General features: G+C 43.6%; 1 protein-coding gene across 1 annotated transcript in view; it reads left to right on the forward strand.

Moving 5' to 3' along the window:
* The first annotated feature begins 307 nt into the window (after positions 1-307).
* VIPR1 (vasoactive intestinal peptide receptor 1) overlaps positions 308-24,789 on the forward strand; it is a 76,858-nt gene continuing 52,376 nt past the window's right edge. Inside the window, exon 1 of the mRNA XM_012543488.3 lies at positions 308-1,222. Within this exon, the coding sequence (XP_012398942.1) occupies positions 1,172-1,222 (51 nt within the window). The 5' untranslated portion in view covers positions 308-1,171. The remainder of the gene's footprint in view (positions 1,223-24,789) is intronic.

Here is a 24,789-nt window from a genome sequence, read left to right on the forward strand (position 1 = left end):
ACTTTATAAATATTACCTCGTTTGAAAAAGGTGGAGGGAAGGAGGAGGGGACAACAAAGGTATTCTTCGAGACAACCTGGAGAGAAATCGGACAAGCAAGCCCCCCTTAAAGAGAGCCTCTAGAAGAAGCCGTCCAATCCCAGAGAGGTCCCAGAGAGAGGCTATGGTAGGTATCACAAAATCACAAAAACTCCAAAGAATAAAGAGGCGTCCGAGCTGATCTATTACAACCCTTCCTTGAGCCGGGATCTCTTCTCCATCCACTCTCATCAATTAGTCATTTTCTCTTTCAGTATCTTCGGGGATGGGGAACTCCCCACATTTCCTATTCTGTTTTTGGACATAGTTCCCCCTTTTCCATCTTAAAATTTGCTTCTCAGCGATTTCTGTCTAACTCGAGTTAGATTCCCGGGGACGTTTGTGCTGGTCTTTAAGGGTATTCTCCGACCACCCTGGTTCGGGGGTTTCCACAGCAGGTTCCTCCGGAAGCCTTCGAGGTCAGCAGATGCGGGCTCAGCAAGAGGGACCAGGCTCGGGAGTCGGAGCCTGGGATCATTTGGGAGCCCGAGCTTAGGCGAGGTTCTCAGTTCTGACAATCGCCTGCAGGTTCTGGGTTCTGTGGCCAAGGTGGGTCGGGGAGCGGAAGCAGCCTTGCCTTGGTGCAGCTCTTGGGCAGGCAACTGGTCTGGCCTGGGGGTGGGGAGGTGAAGAGTGGCTCGCCTGGGTGAGGCGTCCCAGGGAGTCCTTAGCTATCCATCCTTCCCTTGGCCTCGCGCCCCTTTCCCATCCCGGAGTCCCAGTCCCTTCCTAGGAGGAGAGGGAGCCCAGCCCACGCAGTACCTGCCAGAAGGAGATCCCACCCACTCCCCGGCCATTGGATGGAGTCCAGCAACTCCGATAATCTATTGGTAGTTGGTGCTGTCCCTCAGGCGAGCCCCCATTTGGATCCTCCCAGCCTGAAGAGTCTGAGAGCCGGGAGGAAACTGGCGAGAGTAGAGAATCTTTAAAGCCGTCGGCGTCCCAGCCCAGCTCATTTCTGCCTGCCCCGGCAGAGTCGCGGCCCGGGGAGAAGGCGCCCACAAGGACCTCTCGGCTTCATCTCCCCGGCTAGCCCAGGTCACGCTCGCTCCGCAGCCAAGTTGGGCAGAGACGAGCTGGGGCTGCCGGCCCCATGGAGGCGACTCTCCAGTGCCTGTGGGTTTGCGCCCTCCTAGGTTCCGGGGTAAGTGACCCGCGTAGTCCCGAAGCCTCGGGGCTTCCCCGGAGTCCCACCTCCGGTCTTTCCCCGCCAATTGCTCTCGGCGACTTCCCCCGCGCCGCTTCACTGCGCCTGCCATCCCGTGGGGCTTCCTCTTTGTCCTCCGCATCTTCTTCTGCTCCCCGGCTTCCTTTCCCGCGTCTCCCACCGCTCCTTCCCGTGGGGCTTCCCTTGTGTCACGCTCCCCGGCCGCGTATCTGTCACGGCTCTCCCGCAGGTCTCCCTTCTTTCCTTCCCCGTCTTGGACCTTCTGTCTGCTTCCCGCTTTGTCCCCCACTGTTTCTGGCGACTGTACCCGGAGGCTTCACTCATCTCTCATTACGCCCGTTCCTCCCTCAACCTGTACCCGTCTCACCTCTCTCTTCTCCCTCCTTCTGGCTAGAGTGGTATGGGATTGAGAAGGAACCGCAGTGACTTTTCCCAAATTACCCTGCCGCAGTTGGGGGACGGGACGAGTAGATCCAGAAGCCGGGGAAACCCACCGGGATCAAAACGTAGTCTTCCTTTATTTCCTATTCTTCCCATTGACCCCAAAAGTTGTTCCCGTCGTGTTTTCGAGTCTGGATCCCCATTCCCCTAGACTGAGGGGGCTCCCGCTTTCATGTCTAACGCGGCCAAGAAAGAGGTCAGCTTTCGTGCTCTGTGCCCATTCTTCAAATCATAGATTTAGTTGGAAGGGACCTTTAAAAATGGCTTTTCTGAAGAGAATTTGAGGCTCGCGAAGTCACAGAGTAAATGAACACATATTTAAATCCTATCCCAACTTCAAATCCAGTGTTCTTCCTGGGACTTCTTAATTCAGTATGCGTGTGTGTATTTGGGAGGAAAATGTGAAGAGATGAAGCACCAGCTGAGAATTTTCTTTGCTTTCCCCTTCCTTCACCAGCTCCTTTCTAGCTCAGCATCTAATGCAATTGAGTTGGAGACTAGGCAGGGAGAGCCTTCTGGTCCCTGTGGAAGAATAAACCCTATTTGAAAATGTTAACTCTGTTATTTCTCCCATTAACTCTCCTCCCTTCCAAAAGAGCCCTTATATTCCCTGAAGGTGTGTGTGTGTGTGGGGTAAAGTGAAAACGGATAGGTGCCAAAGCAGAAGAGATGTTATTGGATTCTCTTCCTTTCTGTGCTTCCCTTCCCCCAGACACAGAGCCCGGAGTATTGAAAAGAGCAACATGAGTGGATCCCTAGCTATGCTACTAACTACCTCGATGACCTCAGTCACCATTTTGTGCCTCAGTTTTCCTAACAATAAAACAAGAGGGTTAGGCTAGATGGTTCTAGTTCTAAACTTTATAGGGCTGTTTGTTGGTTGGATGGGAGTCAGAAGGTGTGGAAGGAACTGTGGGACTTAACCTACACTACCTCCTGCTAGTGTAAAGATGGGGCAAGTTTAAGAAGGCTTTTCAGGCATCTAGGAAAACACCATTGAGGACTTCGTTCAGAGCCTTTGGAGAGAGAAAAAATAAAGACAACCTGACTTGGCTGCCTCCTTTCAAGTTTGCTCCCAACCCCAGTTCTTGAAAGCAGGATCATTGAATTTAGCTTAAAGACTGTTTAGCCTAACACTTTCACCTTAGAGAAGAGGAAACTAAGGTTCAGAAAAGGGAAGTTTCTTGTTCAAGTTCCCTCCAGTAATAAGTAGCAGTTTGAACCCTATTCAAACTTGGGTTCTTGGCTATAATTTCAGGACACTTTCCACTTTACTAATAAAGGAGGGGGGAGATAGACAGTCATTGTCACCTAATGATTCCCTCTTCCTCATTTCTCTCTCTTCAGCATCCCCAGAAGTCAAATAGGGAATGGTAGAAGGAATACAATGAACTTGGAATTGGAAGAGGGGTCTAGTTGTAAGAGAGCTAGCTCTGTATGTATGCCTCTGTATGCCCCACTTGTCTTCCGAAACTCCATTTTCTGATCTTTAGAAATCTTGTACTGTGTCCTTATTGTGAGGAAACTGTTTTTGTTGCTGATAGAGAAGACGATAACATTACTAAGACTCAGAATAAGGAATGTGAAGAGTCCTTATGATCAGCCAGGCGCAAAGGATAGGATGGGGGTAGACATTTGGGAAGGAAGGGGTGACTGGAGACGTTAGAAAGGAAAGCAGTCAAGAGAGAAGTCTTGGAGCATCTAGAGAGATCTGGATCCTCCTAAATGGCCCAAAGATGGAGTCTGTTGGCACTCTACCATGGAGGCAGGCAGAGCATATATCAGAGGATAAGGGAAGGAGGGAAGAGAAAAGGAACAAGCATTTATAGGCACTTACCATGTGCTAGTCACTGTGCTAAGTGCTTTATAAATATAATCTTTTTTGATTCTTATAATAATTTGCATAGTAGGTGCTGTCATAGGAATTAGACTCGATGTAAACCAGGGATTCAACATTTTTGTTATAATGGATCCTTCTGGTACTCAGGTAATGCCTATGGACTTCTCCAAATACTTTCTAAAACTGATTTTTAAAAAATTAAGTACTGAGGATTACAAAGGAAATAATGTTGAAATACAGATTTTGAAATACTAAAAACAAATTCATAGACTTTCAAGTTTAAAACCCTTAATTGTTCCATTCTCATCATTTTAGAGATGGAGAAACTGAGGCCCAGAGAAAGAGGTGGAATTTGAACCCAGGTCCTCTGGGTTGAATCCAAGGTGGGATGTGTAGCTTTAGGAAAGCCTGGCCAGCAGTTGAGAAAGCAAACATCCCTGTTCTGCTGGGCCTGTGGTTTTTTCCTCTTCAGTTGAGTTGGCCACTTGCCAGGTAGAGCCAGAGCCTCCTGGAGGGTGATTTCAATTGGCCCTGATCCTGTAGGGGTTGGCAATGTATGGGAGGCGGGATCATGCCATGTTTGTGAGTGTTCTGAATGACTGTAAAGGACTGTGGCTCATGGACAGGAACCCTCTGGGCAGCTCTTGATTTTATTGTGATGAGGGTTGACAATCCAGTTTGTACTTTATTTATAGAATGTGTCTAGAAGACGCTTGAAAGTTCATTTAGTCTGGCCTCCTCACTTTAAAATTACAGATCAGAAAAAACAAGATGATAAACAGGTGATAAAAATGTAGATCTAGGAGCTGAGTGTTCTAGCTTCAATTTTAGAACCCTCTAATCCACTGGGAAAAAAAAACTCAAACTCAGCACCCTTCCTTTCCCATTGAGAATTTTGGGGAAAGACTGATGCTGAAAGAAGGTTGAAACCTTTAGCTGCATTGAGGATTTGAATCTGTTTTCAAAGTCTTTCCTATTCCAACGTAAATTCCTTGAGAGAAGGGATTCTTTGTATTGCCATCTCCAGAGCTTGTTGGATGATTCAAGTTCTGTTCCGGATGATTCAAGTTCTGTTCCCTTTGTCTCCATCAATTTACTTCCCACTAACTACTTCTTACAGTAGCTCCCCAAAAGCCAAGAGTTAGCTAGAGACAATGGCAAAAACACACCAGCAGATGACTGGGTGAGAGGGGGTGAGGTCCACCATCCCCAAGAATCCCGTGAATCCCCAGGGAGCTCTCCCTGGCTTCAGATCCCACATCTTTGAGCCTCAGGCTGGCCTTCTTCAAAACACAAGGGTAAGGCTTGCTTACACTGAATGAAAACCTGGTGACTCACACTGAGGGGGTTTGGAAGTGAGATAGGCTTTCTCTGGTTTAACCCTGTTCCCTTCCTCTACCTTTCAAGGAAGAGATAAGACTCCTTTCCAAAGATTCTGGACAAAAGGAACAGTTTGGTTCCTGAAAGGGACCTAAAAGGAGTTTTACTCTCTATTTTCTGCCTCTTTGTGAACTCCAGTTGGGATTTTCTTGGCAGAGATACTGCAGTGGTTTGACACTTCCTTCTCCAGCTCCTTTTTCAGATCTGGAAACTGAGGCAAGCAGGTGACTTGCCCAGTCTCACAGCTAATAAGCATTTGAGGATGTATTTGAATTCACAAAAATGAGTCTTTTGATTCCAGGATTCCTATCCACTTCATCATCTAGTTGTCCATTGGATAAGACCATGTATAAGTCGCTAAATGTCTATCAATCTCAGTTACCTCATCTGGGCTAAGTGGCCTCTGAAGTACCCTGCAGGTCTAAATTCTATCATCTTCTGTTGAGCTGGATTTCTTCCCATCTAGTCTTCTGTTTCCTTGTCTATATGACATGGGGGATTGGGGATGGGGAGGACTGTGGAGGGAAGTTTTAATGACTTTAATGCTAAGCTCTAACTTTCTAAACTCCATTTTTCTCCTTTCCTGGAATGCCTTTCCTCCGGCTTTCTATCTCTCCTATTCTTCCCAGTTTTCCAAAGAGCTTTCTCTAACAATTATCTTATCTCTTCTTTCTTTGGCTTACACTCATAGCATATCAGAGTTAGGAGAGATCTAGATCATTTAGTCCAGCCTCTTCCTTTTACAGATGAAACATAAGGTTGTCTTGGGAAACACATGAAGTGGCTCATTTGAAAATCGAGGAGTGTGTAGCAGCTGACCTGGGAAATAGATGATCCCTAGGGTCTCTTTTGGGTCCAGGAAGGGCAAAGGGTAGTAGAAATGGGCATTTCTTTCTTTTACTCATTCTGTTCCATCCTCCTCAGCCCAGCCCTTACAAGGCAAAACTTCCCTCTCCCAGAGTCTTTCAGGTGCCAATCGACAAAGTCATAAAGTGTCAGATGCAAAGTTCAGTTTGGGGCAATGGATGGCCCTACTGACTGTTTACAGCCCCATGACCTTAGTAAGAAAGGGGAAAGTCTGAGAATAGGGAAGGGCGAGGGGGGAAAAAGAAGAAAATAGCCAGCATATATCTAGAGGAAGTCTTGCTAAAATGCATGAGGTTAGGCAGCCTCTGACTTTTCCATTAACTCTCTCCCTCCTGAATCTTCCCAGTCTTTCTGTCTATTTATCCCATTTTTTACCTAACAAAGGACTGAGAAATCTCAATCAGTTAAAAACCATCTACTGACCATTCTCAACCACATATGTCTGTTTAGGCTAAGAGGCAAAGAGAAGAATTCAATTCAACAATATTTATCAAACCTCTTTAATATAAGACTCTGGGCTTACTCCAGAGGATCCCAAAGAATCTCTTCTTAAGAAAATTATGCTTTATTACAGGGGTCAGGGTGCAGAGAAGCCATGTACACAAATAACTGATACAAGGGAGAATAGAGAGAGTAAATGCAGAGGAGAGGTTTAAATAAGTAACTCTGAGCATTTCATTCTATCATTGTATCCTTGGCACATTCCCATCAAGTGGAGAACACAAGCTAACATTTTATATGGTGTATCACTTAAGTTCAGGGCCCTGTGGGGATCTAAAGGTTACTAGGGAAGAGTCTCTTCTTTCAAGGTGGAAGGGAGGGAGGTGTGTTGTAAGATTGTGTGTGTGTGTGTGTGTGTGTGTGTACACATATATAAAAATTTTTAAATGTTTTTTATACACACACATATATACATGTACATTTCAAGACTAGACCTGTGATTTCATAGTGTTAAGGAAGTCCTAGCGAAGAAACTCCCTCCACCAACACAAATGTGTTTCTGCTCTGCCATTTATATCTTTAGAATGTTGCTTAGGACATTGAAAAGTCAAGGACCTTTTCCAGGTTCACATTAATCAGTATGTTTCAAAGGTAAACTTGAACCCAGATCTTTCTAGCTACAAGTTTTGCTCTCTTTCTACCACATTTCACACAGATGTGATCCTCTTTTAATAGTTAATATTTAGTAATAGTTAATGTTAGTTAATAGTAACTAGTTAATAGTTAAATTATAGTAATTGTTAAAAGAATGAAAATTTCTAAAGAATGGATGAAGGAATAAAGTTCAGTGGAGGCAGGAATCAGGGAAGGCTTCACTGAGGAGATGATATTTGGACGGGACCCTAAAGGATGAGCGGGACATTGCAAGCCTAAACAACATAAGCAAAGGCAAGGGCTCTGGAGAATGTAAGGTCTGTTTTGGCCATTGGCAAGTAGCTTTGACTTAAGAGGGCTTGAAATAGTTAGAGGAAAAGCTGGAAGGGACATTAGGAACCAGACTGTAAAAGGTCTTGAATGTCAGGCTAAGGAATTTGTATTTTCTTCTGAAGGCAACTGGGAAATGTGGAAGAGTTTTGAACACAAGTCAAAATCGGGCATTTACTGCCTTAGGAAGATGAATCTGGCAGCTTGAGTCCAGGAACTTGTTTTTGAAAAAAAAATGTCTTGATGACTACGTGTCATTATAAGTGATTTCCTCCATAGTTGGGTATATTTTATCTTATACACTTAAAAACATTTTTCTAAGAAGGGACCCATAGGCTTTCCCAAACACTGCGGAAAGGGGTCATGGAACAGAGAAGGCTAAAAACTCCAGTATTGTATGGACACAGTTATAGTTTTTTCCTGGACATCTGGTTGTTGAGCATTTACTAGCACACTGGTGAGCTTAAGGCCTGTGGAATTTGGGGTCTGAACTCCTCCAGAGCAGGGACTCCCCGTCTCCTGGTTACCCCACAGTGGAATCTAACAAGAGCTGCTCCTCCAGATGTTCTCCATAAGAACAAGGCACCCTGTTTCGGCAGGGAGGATGGATGAAGTCTGAGAAGGGAAGTACCTGGCTTGGGAGCCCAGCCAGTCCCGGGCAGACCTAGCTTGAGCCCACAGCCCCTGACCACTTGGGAGAAGGCCCCGTGCTAGTGTGTGCCTGGTTCTCAGGGCCAGGAGTGATGTGATTCATTCCCAGGAGCCTACCCTTCCGAGGGAGGAATTCACTTCTGGGTGGTGCTCCCGGCAGCACTTCCTAAACACTGGCCAGCTGCCAGCCTGGGCCAAGGCCAGCCCAGTTGGTGGAAATGAGGCTGGAAGAGGTGTTTCTCTGAGTGTGGGAGGCTCTCACACTCGCCTCCTCTCTGCCCAGTGCCGTGATTAGCTCATACATCAATGAAACTTGAAGGGTTACAAATCTCCTTTAATTTAACAGTTGAGAAAGTGGAAGCTCAGAAAAATAATAATAAAAATGTCCAACATTCACAAGATGCCTTCCATGTGCTGGGCAGTATGTTAGGTGTTTTACAAATATTACTTTATTATTCCCTCACAATAACCCTGGGAGGCAGGTGATGCTATTTTATGCCCATTTTACAGATGTGGAAACTGAGGCAAATGGAGATTAAATGGCTTGTACAGAGTCCCTGCATGATTCTACTCCCCTTGCCCCAAGCAGAGCAAGAGGTCTTGGGCTTTAATTGAGGCAGGGAAGGACCAAGTCAATGAAGCCCAAATACCTACTGGGAGTATATGAGAGTCAGTGATACTTTGCCACCAAGTGACCTCAAAAGTCTGGGCTGTGGGACTGAGACTGTTGCTGTGCCCTTTTCCTCTCCTCCTCCCTTAAGAAAGTCCTTCCCTGGAGCAGCTAGGAGGACTGGCCCTGGAGTCTGAGGATCTGAGTTCAAATCCCACCTCAGATACTTGACAATTACTGGCTGTGTGACCTTGTGCAAGTCACTTAACTCCAATTGCATCTTCAAAAAATAAAAAATAAAAAGATTCCTGTCCCAACACTTAAACGTGTTTTTTAGACTGGCTGCTGAATCCAGATATATTTTTTCACTTGAGTAATTTGAGAGGTGGAGAATGGGTTTCACTGTATTACCTGTCCTTCAGAACCATCCCTGATTCTGGACCAGGATGACAGAGACTATTCGATCCCCCTTCTCCTGCTTTCTGTAATCCCAAACCTGCCAAACTGGTACATCAAAGAGGAGGCTGGACTACTGCATTCTGTATCAAATCCTCGAATCTTCATTCAAATCTCACGATCCCGGAATAGAAACTTTAAAATAGAATGCAAGCTGGAATATAAAAATTCTAGAAAGAAATCTGAGCTATAATTTGGGAGCCCTGGTGGAGGCCGGGTGGAAGGACACAGAAGCAGGAGTTGGAAAATCTGGGCGCTCACCCTGCTTGGACTATTCTCTAGATGATCTTGCTCAAGTCACTGAATCACTACGGCCCTCAGTTTCTTTTTTTTGTAAAAATTATTCTGGGGTATGGCTAGATGATCTCTGAGTTAAAATCCCACCTCAAACACTCAATTACTGGCTATGTGACCCTGAGCAAGTCCTTTAACTCCTATTGCATCTCAAAAAAAAAAAAAAAAAGACTCTCCTGTCCCAGTACTTTAACACACCCGTTCGACAGGCTGCTGAATCCAGATATACTATTTTTCAGGCTGTAAAACTCTGTGGCTATGGGAGAAAAGGTTCCGACTGGATACAGAACCATTGGGAAACAATGCAGCTCACTGTGTTGTTATGGGAATCAGACTCTCAGTCTTATGAGATGCTCCAAGTAAACTTCCCGGAAAAGGTTATTACTTTTTGCCTAGAAAGGGCCCTTCATTTTCCTGATTGGCTTTCCTACCTCCACTCAAGCCCTAGTGGTTGCCGTACCCCCACTGTTTCTTAGCTTAGCATCCGTAGCCCTTTATTGAGCTCCTAGATCATTTTCCACTGGTCTACAGGCAACCAAATTGGAGCTTCTTTGTGCCATTGATGCCTCCCCCTCTAGGCATTCTCACAGGTCATATTGCTTCCCCCACAACAAAAACTACTTTTCCTTTTTGTTCCTCCCCAATCCTTCCCTGACTTCCCTTCCTGTGTTGCCTGCTCTATTGGTGTGGGCTCCCCCACACACATTGATATCTTCTGATTTTACATTACTTTTCTTTCCAAATATATCCCGCCCCCCCACCCCCATTCATCCCTTGTAACAACAAACAGAAATGAAGAATCCCCTTTGGGATCAGCTCAGATGTGATCCCTTTCATGAAACCTGCTCTGATTTCTCTTTTTTGTATTCTTGGGGTGTGGGGGGTATATGGGGTGTTCAGGTAGGACCAGCATCTCTGGTGTGAAAGTTACTGAGACCTTTACAAGGCTGCTCATGCACCTATTACACAATTTCTACCTGTGGCTCCAAGAAGTTGTAGCATCCGAAGCCGCCATACTATCTTGGCAAATGGCTAAACCAGGTTGAGGATAATCATCGGTCTAAAACAAATCAGTGGAATAGGCTCTACCCCGAGCAGATGAAGACTTCCTTTGGTGGAATGGGTGGACGGGAATAATTTATTCCAATGTCCACCAAGGCAGCTGAAGCCGGTGCTCCGTAATGCTTACAGCTTGGTGAGACCCTGAAGATAACAAGATTATCCGTTGCATCCTGTGTCATTGCTGCTTGCCTTGATTTTTGTCTCATCACTGGACAACTTCGTGCATTCTACCTCCCTTACTCTGATTCAGACGCAAGCTGAGATTTTACCCTGTGATGTCACTGGCTCTTGGAAAATGAAGGATGAACAACATCCTTATATGGGTCTGTCACACAGAAACAATTTACAAATGTTAATTGGATTAAATTGTTGGTGACTTTCCAAAGATGACAGGTTTTAAAGATGGGCTGAAAAGAGAGAGTCCTGACACTTTCCATATGTTCATTCTATCCAAATTTAGCACCCGATCCAGATTCTGGTTGTTATTAACTACCAGCTCTGCAGACATTCTCCTTTTCTTAACAAATTCACTATTTGGCTTGCGCTCTCTATTTCTCCACACCAATTTCTGCTCTCATAGTAATGGATTTCGATACAGATATGGATGCTTCCTCATATACCTTTCATCCCTTTTATGTGCTGCTGTTTAGGTGGAAGAAGTGTAGGATGACTCCATTACAAATATCTAATCTCAACTGGGCACTCAACTGAGCAATTTATAATGAATTCTTTATTCTCCTCAGTAGAGCAGTTCCAACTTTTCTTTTCTCTCAAGTATCGCACAGCATCCTCTGCCCACCCTCACAGCTAACTAAGGACTTATTCTCATAATGTATCAAGAAAATTGGGGCCATTTATTATAACATCCCCTTCTTCCCTTCTCTTCATCTCACATCCCATTGCTATCATCACCCATGATCTCCTTGTCCATTCCTATATCTGATGAAGATTGCCTTTCTCTGTATGTATCCTATCCCCTCCATCTTGTGCAGCAGACTGCTGCACTATCCTCTCCTTCCTCACTAATCCTCAGCTTCTATCTGCTGCCTATGAACATGCCCAAATCTCCCTCATTCTAAACAAACCTTTACTAGAGCTTACTGCTCTTCATGAGTTAGTCTCTTATGTCTCTTCCCTTTCTCAGCCAAACTTTGATAAAAGGTTGTTTATACTTGGTATAAGTAGATAGCCAGATAGATTCAGTAAGAAAGAGACAGAGACAGAGACAGAGAGAGACACAGACAGAGCAAGAAAGAGAGAGAGAGAGAGAGACAGAGAGACAGAGAGAGAGAAAAAGATACAGACAGAGACAGAGAAAGGGAGAGACAGAGACAGAGAAAGAGAGACAGAAAGAGAGAGGGGGAGAGAGAGAGAGAGAGAGAGAGAGAGAGAGAGAGAGAGAGAGAGAGAGAGAGAGAGAGAGATTGGTGTTTTCCAATTCCCCAGGGCTGGGGAGAGAACAAGTTCCCCAAGCCATGTTCCTGGCTTGTAGAAACAGAAGTGGCCCAGTGGGTGCAGCTGAGTATTTTCCTCCCAGTTGGTTGACTAATACAAATAAGACCCCATGGCCGATCCAAACTTGGACACATGATTAGTTTGACTTCTGCCTTGGAAATGCTGAGACTTTCCATTCTGAGGGCACTGTGCCGTTCTTTCTCCAGGGCTCGCAGACTTCCAGTAATAGGAAGAACTCGCAGCTGAGGGCCAGGTTCCTATACCAGTTCTGCCATTGCCTTTCTATGTTAACCTTGGTGACCCCCCCTTCACTTTTCAATATCTTCATCCAAAAAATGGGGCATCAAGAATATGAAGGCTGTTAGCATTGGCGTGCAAGGACTTGAGAAAATCCATGATTTCATCCAAGTGGGCTCTCTCTTTCATTCCTTCTATACCTTATCTTCCATGAATCCCAGTTAAGACCTCAAGTTCCTTGAACCTGATCTTTTGTTTTCTGGGTTCAAAAAAATGGAATTTCTAATCGCTTTTCCTTCTTTTTTCCCACTGAGGCAATTGGGGTTAAGTGACTTGCCCAGGGTCATACAGCCAGGCAGTGCTAAGTGTCTGAGTCAAATCTGAACTCAGGTCCTCCTGACTTCAGGGCTGGTGCTCTATCCACTAAGCCACCTAGCTGCCCTTTCCTTCCTTCTTCTGCCATAGCCACCATAACTAGCTGCCCAAGTCAGTCAGTCAGTCAAAAAGCCGTTATTAAGCACAATTATGTTCTGGATTAGTTATTTAATACTAAACATTAGGGATATAAAAACAAATTTTTTTCCTTGGCCTGAAGATGTTTGTCCATGGTTCTCAATGAGGACCAGGACTTCAGACTTGCAAGTGACATGCATTTACATGAGGGAGAGCTGAGCAAGGTCACCTGCATCACTTTTTCCTCCAGATCCATTTGGGTCCAGTGGTAAGATATAGTTCAAGATGACTGGAGATGGCCCTGGATGCAGTGGAAGACCTTGGCCTTTTAAAGCTAAGGTCTTTAACAAGTCTCAATTTGACTGAGGCAGCACCCAATCAGTGATTAAGGCTAGGTAAGAAATGAGGCAGAGAATAGCATCTTTCACCCAGTTTAAAAAAAAAAAGAAGAAGAAGAAGTTCAATTTGGGAAAGAAAGATCCTCAGGGTTTCTGGCCCAAACAGAAACAATTGTTATCTACATTTACTCTGAGCCAATCTGGGTGCAAACAATGTCTAGATGGAGCTTGGCTTAGGTATTGTTGATCAATCCTTGAGAACCTGAGTGATTAGAGAGGATCTTCTAAGGGGAAAAATAATATGTAAATAACTATGTACACACAAGAGCTATATAGGGTTAATGGAAGGTAAGTAAACTCAGAGGGAAGTCACTAGGAGCTGGAGGATTGAAAAAAGCCAAAGGCAGAAGATGGAATTTGAAGGAAGCCAGGGAAGTTGAAAGATGGAAGTAAGGAAGAAGAGCATTGTGGGAATGGGGCCAGCTAGTGGGAAGACCCAGAGATGGAGTTGGAGAGGATAATGGGGGAAGAATAGCAAGTAGTTGGACCATAGAATAGGTGGAGATAGAGTGTAAGAAGACTGGGGAAAAAAATAGGCAGGCTTTAAAAGCTGGAGGGTTTCATATTTGATCCTGAGTTCACAGGAAGCCCCTGGAGTTTCCTGATGGAAATACATGATCAGATTTACATTTTAGGAAAATCACTTTGGCAGCTGAATAGAACATAATTTAGAGTAGGGAGAGCCTTGAGTCACGAGATGACGGATTAGTGTGATTCGACAGCTTGTACCAAAGTGTGGGTGGAGAGAAGGGGAACACACACAAGCTAGGTGGCAAAGGTAGAAAAGAGAAGGATTTGACAACAGATTGAATATGGGAGGCCAGTGCAGATGAAGGGTCCACATTGATAGCCTAGATAACCTAGTTGTGTCTTTGGCAGGAAGAGGAGTTGGGAAGAAGTGGTTGGGGAAGAAGGGGAGATAATGAGTTCTGTTTTAGTCATAATGAGTTTGGGGTGTCTGGGGGATATCTGGTTTGAGAAGTCCAGTAGGCAATTAGGAATAGGAGGTCAAGAGATAAATAATTCATAGAATCATCTGCATAGAGATAATAAATGAACCCACGATGAGATCACTCAGTGAGACAGTATGGAGTGAGAAGAGGATCCAGGACAAAGTCTTGGGCTATCCCCACCATTAGTAGACATATCCCTGATGACGATCTAGCGTAGGAAACTGAGAAGGAATCACAGAAAGAGAATCAGGAGAGAGAAATGTCATGAAAACCTAAAAAAGGAGAGAGTATCCGAAAGTCAGAGACTGCAGAGAGTCAGAGACTCCAGAAGGATGAGGATCAAGAAGGGGTTATTGGATTTGGCCGAGATTTGCAAGTTTGGCATCCGTCACTTTTGAAGTCTGGGGCCACATGCTCTGAATCAATGAGCCTCAAAGGAAGCTAAGAACTCTAAGAAGCAAAAGTGAGGAGCCATGGAGGAAAGCCTCTGCACAAAGACTTGGAGGTGGGAAATGGAAGAAATCAGGGAACAAGAGGGCCAGTTTGCCTGGAATAGAAGGGTAATGATAATTATAATGATAATTGTAATTATAATGATAATTAGATAATGATAATTATTATTACTGCACCAAAGTTGGGATATCTGAGCTTGAAGAGACCTTTGAGACCATCTAGTCCAACCCTCTCATTTTAAAGATAAGGAGGCTGCTGTCCACACAGTAAGGGACTTGTTCAAGGTCACCAAGGCAGTAAAATCAAAGAAAAAAAATTGAACTTAGGTTCTTTGACTCTACAGTAGTAAATACTGTATCACCCTGGAATTTTTATATAAATTGCACATTTATAATCAAATCATTGTTCTCCCTATAGTTATCGTAGCAGATAAATCTGAAGTGGACAGAATATTTAAACCAATATTTTATTTATTTATTATAGCTTTTTATTTACAAGATATATGCATAGGTAATTTTTCAACATTGACAATTGCAAAAGCTTCTGTTCCAACTCTTGTCCTCCTTCCCCCACCCCTCCCCCAGATGGCAGGTTGACCAATACATGTTAAATATGTTAAAGTATAAGTTAAATACAATATTTGTATACATGTCCATACAGTATTTTGCTGTACAAAGAGAATCGGACTTTGAAATAGTGTACAATTAACCTATGAAGGAGAGCGAAAATGCAGGCAGACAAAAATAGAGGGATTGGGAATTCTATGTAGTTAAACCAACATTTTAAAAGGGAATCTTTCTGCCTTCCCTATCCCCATCACCATCTTGTCAAATAGTGATTTCTCCCACCAGAGAAGGCTATCTAGAAAATTCCCATACTGGCCCTATTGCAAACTAGGTATCTCCAGCTTGGACTAAAGAAGCAGAATGAGGCACCCAGTTTTGAACAGGACCAATATGGGGATTTGTTGTAGAAGTTTTTTGGGGTTTTTTTTTTTTTTTTTGATGTTCCAGTGAGGGAGAGGTGAAAATATTTATGTTTGTTAACTGAAAGAAAAATAAATTTAGAACGGTAAATTCAACTATTATTTATTAGGTACCTATATGTGCAGACCTCTGTGTCTCTGGAATCCCCGCCTTACAGTCTAATAGGTTCACATATTAATTAAAGACCTAAACCAGGTGCTGATAGATTGGAGAAGACTTCTGTAACATAAAGTGAAACACCCTTCTGTATAGTGAACATCTCTTCTTTTCCTCCTTGTCATGGGTACACAGGTAGGTGATTCTGTGGCGAGAATGTTGGTCTTGCAATGAGAAAGACCTGAATTCAATCTTGTTTCAAGACAGAGATGTGACCCTGGGCAGCTCATTTAACTGCCTGCTACCTCAGTTTCCCCTCTGTAAAGTGGGGGTGTTGATAATTCTACTTCACAGGGTTATTATGAAGATCAAAGGAGATAACAGGTTAAATATTTTGCAAATCTAAAGTGCCATAGAAGTGTCAGCTTATATGACAGTACTATCTAGCATTTCCTTAAGTAACTTACCCTGCTAGTCTAACTTAAGTGTCTGAGGCAGGATTTGAATTTAAGTTTTTCTTTAATTCCAAGTCTAATCCTCTAGTCCATGTAGGACCTAACTGCCTCCTTATCATATCATTGAAAAGTTTGAATCCCTCTGCATTTGGTAACTCATAGAGTTGTCATAGAATAAGTCAGGGTTGTAAGAAACCTTAGAAACTGACCAATTCAGGGGCTCCTGGGCTTTTTTTTAATGTGCTGTCAGTGGGATGAAGCCATTGGACTCTCCTCAGAATAATGTTTTTAAGGGCACAAAATAGAATACATAGGATTATAAAGGAAGCCAGAGTTAGTGAAAAGAAACATGTAATTTTTTCCCATCCAAGTTTAAAGAATTTCTGAATTCTATCCATTGACCTCTTGGTAGGGGTCTGTGAACTTCCAAGTTAAGAACCACCAATCTAGTGGAATCTTCCCATTTTATGGAGGAGGAAACTGAGGCTCAGAGGAAAAGTGACTTGTTCAAAGTCATATAGCTAGAAAACTTCAGAGCCGGGGTTGGAAGTCAGACTCCCTGTCTCCAAGGAGCTGGGGGGAAGGGACGAGAAGGGGGAACATACCATTCTCTGTGACTTGAGGACATCCTGGCTTTAGTTCCCATGGGGTAGAAGAGAAAGCAAACAGAGAGAGCCAGAGGCAGAACCCAGGGCATCCCAGCTGCTGCAGCTCTCAGGACTGGGTTGGTTGCTTTAGGGAGGGAAGGTATGGGAAAGAAAAATAACCCAGTAATCTAGTCATCCACACTCAGCTCTTCTCAGCCCTGGGCAGGGCTGGGAGCTTGTTCCAAGTCAGACACGGGGGGAAACCAAGGCCCAGGGAAGGGCGGCACACGGCTGCTCGAGCCACGGGCAGCGCTCTTTCTACTGACCAACTCTGCCTGACCCTGCTCCCTCCGTCCTGCTCGCCCCTCTCCCTTGTCCGTCCCCTCCTCCTCCCCTCTGTCTCCCTTTCCTTCCCTCTCGTTTCCCTTTTCCTTTCCCTTCCTCTCTTTCGCTCACCTTTTCTTTCCCCTTCTCCTTCTCCCTCTTTCGTCTCCCTCCTTTCCTCTTCTACCCTTCTCCCTTTCTTTCCCTCTCTCTTCCATTTAGTCTCTATCTCTGTCTCTCTCTGTCACTGTCTCTGTCTCTCTGCCTATGTGTTTCTATCCCTATTTCTCTCTGTGTGTCTCTCCCTCTCCTTTATCTCTCTTTCTTTCTTCTTTTCTCTCTTTCTCTGTGTCTGCTCCTCTTGTTTCTCTGTCTCTCTCTCTCTCTTCTCTTTTTCTTCTCACGCTCTCTCTTTTCTCTGTCTCCTCGCTCTCTCTTTGTGTGTCTCTGTCTCTGTCTCTTTCTGTCTCTGTGTGTGTCTCTTCTCTCTGTTTCTGTTTGTCTCTCTCCATTTCTATCTCTGTCTCTATTTCTCTCTCCCCTTCCCCTTCTTCTTTCCTCTTCTTTTCCTTCCTCCTCCCTTTCTTCTCTGTTCTCTCTCTCCTTCTCCATCTTCTTCCTCCTCTTTCTCCTTTCCTTCCATCTTCCTCTCTCCCCTTCCTCTTCTCTCTCTTCTTCCTTCCTCTGTTTCCTTTTCCCCGATTCCCCACCTCCTTCCTAAAGGCTCTGTCATTCCACCCCTGCTACGAGAAGCAAAGGAAGCACCTGGGACTGGCCACCTATCTCACCAGTAACTTTCATCATAACTCCTGCAATAGTTGTGATCCACAGAGCCCTTCCCTCACAACAACCCTATATATAATTCATGTAATTCACCCAGTTTATAGTCAAGAAAACTGAGTTCCAAAGATTTGAGATACTTGTCTAAGGTCATAAATCAGGTTTTAAGGACAGGACATAAAGCTGGGCCTTCTGTTACTAAACTCTGCTCTCTCCACTGCAACACATTATGTCCAGAGTCACATTGTGATCCTCATCTCCTTGAATCTCAGTCCTTCCTCCCTACACCCCTTATGTTGTTTTTTTATTTTTATTATTTTGGGGGGAGAGGCAATCAGGGTCAAGTGACTTGCCCAAGACCATACAGTTAGGAAGTATTAAGTATCTGCAACTGGATTCAAACTCAGGTCCTTCTGACTTCAGGGTCGGTGTTCTATGCACTATGCCACTTAGCTACCCCATTTATGTTGTTTTAAAAACAATTTATTGCTCCCCTACTCCTATCAGTTGATTTGAATTGACCCTTCTCTTGCATTGGAGAACCTCAGGGGTTGTTGAACCCATTTCTGGACCTCCTGTAAAACCATCTCAGCCATTAGCAGATGAGGCAGCTGGGTGGCTCAATGAGTAGAGCACCAGCCCTGGAGAACCTGAGTTCAAATGTAACCTCAGCTACTTAACACTTTCTAGCTGTGTGACCCTGGGCAAGGAACTTAACCCCAGATGTTTCCCTGCATTCAATGCTGTCCAGTCCTTAGAAACAGGAATCTCCTTTTGTTTCCCATAAACTCGGCCTGCTGCAGTTTTTAATCTTTGGCTATTCGAAGGTTGTTGCCAAATCAAGGAGGCCCGAGAGTTGTTGGGCCCAAATTGTGGTATGTTGGATAGAATTCTGGATTTGCCATCAGAAGGTCTGGGCCAAATTCAATTCTGCTATTTATTTGTTGCATGGACAAGTTCCTTAGCTTCAGTTTTCCTTATCTGTAACATGGGGATAAAAACCTTTGCACTGTCTCCTTTACAGGACTGCTGTGAGGAAAGGTTTTATAAACTTTAAAAGTCCTACAAAATTGTCAGCAATTTTGCTACTCATAGAAAATGAGGACTTAGTTTTTTTTTTCTTTCTCTATCTCCAGGAGATTCCCTCACCTGGCCTAAGTCTCCCCTGAAAATAAGAAAGAGGGCAGGCTGGAACAGGAATAGAAGTGGAAAGAAACTTGTTTGATCAATAAATCTCTTTCAAGCTTGTGACTATTTCCCTTTCTTGTGCTATGATCAACTCTCTAGCCCCTGAAGATCAGAGGGGGTGGCCTCTTACCAAGCCCAAGCAGACACTCCCCAATAGAAGGGTGAAATGTCCAGGCAATGGGTCAATACAGGGGTCCTCAAACTATGGCCCGGCCCAGATGCAGCAACTGAGGACGTTTATCCCCCTCACCCAGAGCTATTAAGTTTCTTTATTTAAAGGACCACAAAACAAAGGTCCTCCAAAAGTCTGAGGGACAGTGAACTGGCCCCCTATTTAAAAAGTTTGAGGACCCCTAGGTCAATAGGTTTTACCCACCTACTGAAAGAGAAGGGAAAGAGAAGGGAGCAGGCATTTATTAAGTGCCTCCTGTGTGCTAAGCATTGTACACAAATATTATCTTTGCAAATATTTACAAAACTTACAAATATTACCTCATTTGGTCCATCTCATTTTGTGTCCCTGATACAAAGAAAGTTAAGAAGCATTGGTTTTTAAAGTCTCTTCTAGAGATTCAATTCACATCACAGCTGCTTTAATCTAGGCAGGGTCTAGACTTTTGAATCATCGCAATATCTGTTGAGTTTTTCTACTGTCCAACCATTGTCCTCCTAGGTTTACAATCTATGCTTCTTCACATACTGTTAGAATAAGTTTCCTTTTAAATAGACCTGACTTCATCATGGATAGTCAGCCTCAAAGCCAGAAAGAGCTGGATTAGAGTCCTACCTTTTACACACATTGACTATGTGACCCTGGGCAGGCCATTTAACTGCTTAATGGTCCAGGCAACGATTATAAATTGCTGAGAACGGGCTGTATTAGAAAAGGGAGGGTTTTCTTACCTAGGAGTTCCCTATACTAATGGAGGCACAAATCCACTCCCTATCCTTGTGCTTCTTTCTTCAATCGTCAGCGACTCCCTATTGATTACAGATTAAAGTTTAAACTCCTCTCCCTGGCACTCGGGACCCTGTGCTGCCTTGTGTCACTCAATTTTTTCTGTCCCTACTTCTTATTACTTCCGTTGATTCATTCTCTGCTTCAGTCAAACTGGGACAGCTCAGACCCAGAACTCACAGGACTTCCCTGACTACTTGACTTTGCCCTTGCTAATCTGTGCAGCTGGAATTCTTCCTCTTCCCACTGGCTATTTAAAGCTCCATTTAAAGGTTACCTTCTCTGGGAAGCGTTTTCCTGCTTCCTCTATTTCCTTAGCCTTTCCCTTGAGACCTTGAATAGCACTTTGCCCCTCTCTGATGCATTTATCATACAATAAATGCATGGTGTTTTGTGTGTGTGTGTTGTCATTTTAAATCTCTATTAGGATATTCCTTAAAAGCAATACCATCCACCTCTACCACCATGTCTAATCTAAACTTTATACTTTTGATTATATGTGTATAACCTATATCAGGTTGTTAGCTGTCTTGGGAAGAAGGGGAAACTTGAGAGGGAGGTAGAAAAATTTGGAACACAAATGTTGAAAGGTATCTTTACATGTATTTGGAAAAATTAAGTACTATTGAGTAAAAAAAAAAAATCAAAAACCTTTGTACTCTTTCTTCAGTATAACTCCTCCACCCAGAAAACTTAATATATGTTTATGTATTGTATTTTAAAAGGGGCTCCCTTCCTGCTGCAACTATCTCAAAAAAGGAGCACTGTCTTTTCTTTCTTGTATATTCCAGTGCCAGAAACTATGTTTTTCACAGTTATCACAATTGGCTTTATGGGGAGATGAAGCTTACATTCCTTTACATTACTATCTCTCAAGTGGATAGAACACTCATCTTCATGAATTCGGATCCAACTTAATTTTAAAATGGGATATTATCTATATTTTATTGTATTTTTCATTTGTGAAACATTTCCCAATTACGTTTAAACCTAGTTTTGGGCTCACTGGACTGTGTGTGTGAAGACAACTCAGACAGTATTTGACAGCTCTGCTCCAAATCCATGGTGCTGATGCTTTTAAATGTTATTGATCATAGGCAGGCCATTTCCTTTCTTCGGGACTCAGTTTTTGCCTCACTAAACTGAGGAGAATGGATAATCTTTGAGATTCCTTCCAGAGCTCAGTCTGTCCTTGAATTGTCTTGGAAAGTGCTTTGTAAGTCTTGAAGCCCTACAGAAATGTGATTTTGTTATGAAGTCATTATCATTATTATTATTGATGATGTTACTATTCTTCGAGAGTCTGGCTAATACAGCAAAAAGTGCTGAATCTAAAAATCAAGAGACGGAGATCCCAATACTGGTTCCTCCAGTCTTTCTGGGTCATACATATTAGGCAAACCACTTGCTCTTTCGAAGTCTCAATCTCTCCACCTGTCAAATGGGGAGAAGAATCTTTCATCCTAGGGTGTTGGTATCCTGTGAGAAACACAACTAGATAGACTTGGGTGATGTCACAGTCCCTTCTGTAATTGCCTAAAGGTTCAGATTGTAGTCATTTTTCTCACAGTGTGTAAGCCCAGAGGCGTGGGGATAATGAGGATGTTTAGAATAAAGAAATACTTAAGAGGAAGTCCAAAGTCCAAGCCTAAATTCCTTCCGATAAAAGATACAGAAAAAGCTGCCTCTGTTCATTTTCTGATTAACAACCCGGTGACCTGTTAGCCAGGCCCTTGTTGAAGGGGCCTGGGAAGCTGGACCTCTGACTGACAGTCAGGAGAGAGCGATGGGGTCCCTTACAGCACTTGCTGTGGGATTAGAGTCAATATCAGTCTCAAATAACCACCATTTCTTTAACTGATTAAGCAACAGAGTCTTGATCTCAACAAATTTGTGAAGTTGGCTTAGCCCAGACTGCCCTTACGATATCTTTCATCTCCATGGGGCACCCCCATTTCCTTCTAGGGGAACCGGTGACAAGAACATGTTTGCTCTTCTCCCAACTCTCTAATCCAGGTCTCAGCAAAGGATCTTCCAAATTCATTCATTAATGCTGAGGTGATGATGACTGAAAATGGACAATGTTGGGCCCCCTAGGGGAACTGAGCCTGGGAGGTCAAATGTGGGCTTTGACATGGCAGGGTGAGGATTTCTGTCAGGGTTTTCTGGCTATCTGAGGGAAGGTCTGTGTCTCCCCTCTTCCCCCCATCCCCCAGCCCAGGGGAATAGAATCTCAAAGTTGGAAGAGAGTTTAGATTTATTTCACTCTGCCTCAGAAAGAGGAGGGCTTGAAGCCATGGACAGAAGTTTAGGGAGGGAGATTTAGTCTCATGAAGTCACATGAAGAAGAATTTTCTAACAAAGAGGGTTGTATGAAATGAGAAAGAACTGATTTATTGAGGTAATGAACTCTTCAGCACTGAAAGTATTCAAGCAAAGGTTGGATGACTTCCTCCTGGGAAAGCTATGGAATCAAGAGGGATATAACTCTGGACACAGATCCAGAAAACTTGGTCACACTTTGTGCTCTTCACTCAATGATGATCTTAAGCAAATCACTTCCCTTTTTGAATTCCGTTTCCATATGTGTGGAATGGGAATAATAATCTTTGCATTGACATTATCTTCCTGAGCAAGTCATTTAACTGTGAGTCTCAGTTTCATTACCTATAAAATGGGGATAATAAAAAGGTCTGGAGTTAGGAGATTCTGAATTCAAATTCAGCCTCAGACCCTTACTGTTGGGTAACCCTGATTGCTCCTCCCCCCAAAAATCAAATGAAATACTGTATGTAAATCAATTATCTGCATTTTTGCACTGCACAGTTGGACCAAATTACCCCGATGTTTCTTTCTGAATGTCTGATCTCATTTAATCTTCATGGTGGGTGTGTTGGGTTGAAGGTAGATGCTAAATTTCCAGGGTTAGAAGTGAAATCTAGGAGGAGGAGGTCAAGGAATTAGGCTCACTGTTTGATGGATGAGGAAGCTGAGACCCTAAGAGGTTGGGCCATCTAACAGAAGTGACTTCCACCAGCTTTCTATGTCCCAATGGATCCTGCTTTGATGTTCTTCAGAATCTTGTTTCTGAAATGGCTTTCAAAGTCTCTATTTCCCTGTCTCTCTATTTTTTTCTCCTGTAAAATCTGTTTTCAGTATCACTTCCCTTCAGGGAAGACCTCAATGTTTCTCTGCCTAAGTCTCAAATTCAAATCTGGAGTGAGAAGGGGTGAGTAAGACCTTATTCAGAATAGGACTGTGTGGGGATGATAGGGAAAGTATCCCTTGATGGAAGGAGACAAGAACCTTGGTCTGTTACAGTGAAGAAGACAAGATTCCTCTAGAAGATAGAATGGAGAGAAAAGAGAAATCTTTGGGAAGTTTGGGAATCACAGATTCATAGAATGTCAGAACTGGACATTAGAGATCATTTAGTCGAACCATTTCATTTTATAGCTGAATAAATTAAGGCCTGGGAAATTTAAGTCATGTGCTTTTGACACTATAGCAGTCTACCCTATCTTAAAAAGGAGGAAACTGAAGCTTATTATGGGGAAGTAACTTCCTCTGATAAATGTAGGGGCTTGGACTTTACTCTAGATATTTGGATCTCAAGCCTACTGTTTTCTGATGGCAAGATATCCATTAGAAAGCTGTTACCATCATCTGGTGGGCTGATGAAAAAGGCCAATGGTGGGGAGTACCCCAGACTGTTAAAACTAATCATGTGGAGAGGCCCAAAGAAATTAGGTAGGGATTAAGTCTAGAGAAGTGAATTCTCATTCTGAGCCTCTTCTTCCTCTGTAGTTCCTCTATAAAATGAGGCAGTTGGACCAAATGATCTATAATGTTCCTTCTATTAATAATAACAACAATAATAGCTAGCATTTATATAGTACCTTAAGGTTTGCCAAAATGCTTCCCATGTGTTATCTCATAACTCAAAATAGGAAGACTTGAGAAGCACCAGAGGCGATTTGTGCTGAATATCTAGAGGGCAGAGGAAGGAGGCTTAACATTCAGAATGGAGCTGTGTGGGAATGATGGGGAAAATATCTGCTGATGGAAGAACATATGGCATTGTTCTGCTATAATAAAGAAGATAGGTATATCCAGAAAATGGAACAAACATAAAAGCAAAACCTAGGAACATGAATGTAAAAGGCTATGTAGTCCAACTCCATTTTACAGATAAGGAAAATGAGCCCCAGAATGATTTGTCCAGGGTCAAAATCCTAGGTGAGACTGGAACTCAAGTTTTCTGATGCTCTAGCCTGTGATCTTTCTGCTGAGATAAGTATTTCTCCAGCATTAACAGGCACAAAATTTTGTCCATGAGTATTTGGGAGCAAAGGGTGAATGAGGAAAATTTGTACCTGAAACAAGTGGGGAAAGGCCAAGAAAGGGGGTGAGAGAAGCTCCTCTGGAGCACAGTGGATGAGGAGACTATCTGCCCTGGGGCACTTCAACATTTCTCTACTGCTAAAAGGACAGGTTGCTCCTGGGGAAGTGGGAATGGGAGGATCCATGGGAGAGAGCTCATTTTAGGATAAGGCTTTATTCTGCAAAAGAAGGACCTAAGGGGCGTGGTAGGAGGAATGCATCCTGAGACTATGCTAACCGTCTGTGCTTTGGGACAAGTGCCTGCTGTTTCACCTGTGGGACAGCCAGCCCACAGCCTTGACCTATCCAGGATAGAGAAGAAAATCACAGGTCATAGATCAGAGGAGTTAGAGCTGAAAGGGATCTCCCAGGCCCTCGTTTCACAAAGTAAGACACTGAATCTCAGAGAATGCCCATGGCCATGAAGTTCCCACGAACTGGGAGTCTATACCAGTAATCATCTGATTCCAGAGCCAACTTTCTTTCTCCTCCACCCTGGCTTATTCATCACTGGCTGGCTAATTAACTACCCACATCCTTACAGTCAGGAGAAAGCTCAAAACCCAAAATAGTAAATCCCATTTCTCTACTGACTCATCTATGAGAAGGTCTGGTACGGTATGGAATGTTACAAACTGGAATGATGTAGTATGGTATAGGTGATGTGATGTAATGGGATGAGCATTGATAGAAGAGTATGTGAGAGAATGGTGCTGTATTCCGAAGGGCTAAGGAAGGAGTCTTTCAGCCTATTCAGTTGGGCTATCCAACTGATAGGGGGATAGGGACCCCTGAGGGGAGAAAGCAGAAC

Source organism: Sarcophilus harrisii, chromosome 1 (genome assembly GCF_902635505.1).
Source record: "Sarcophilus harrisii chromosome 1, mSarHar1.11, whole genome shotgun sequence".
In the NCBI taxonomy this organism is placed as follows: Eukaryota; Metazoa; Chordata; class Mammalia; order Dasyuromorphia; family Dasyuridae; genus Sarcophilus; species Sarcophilus harrisii.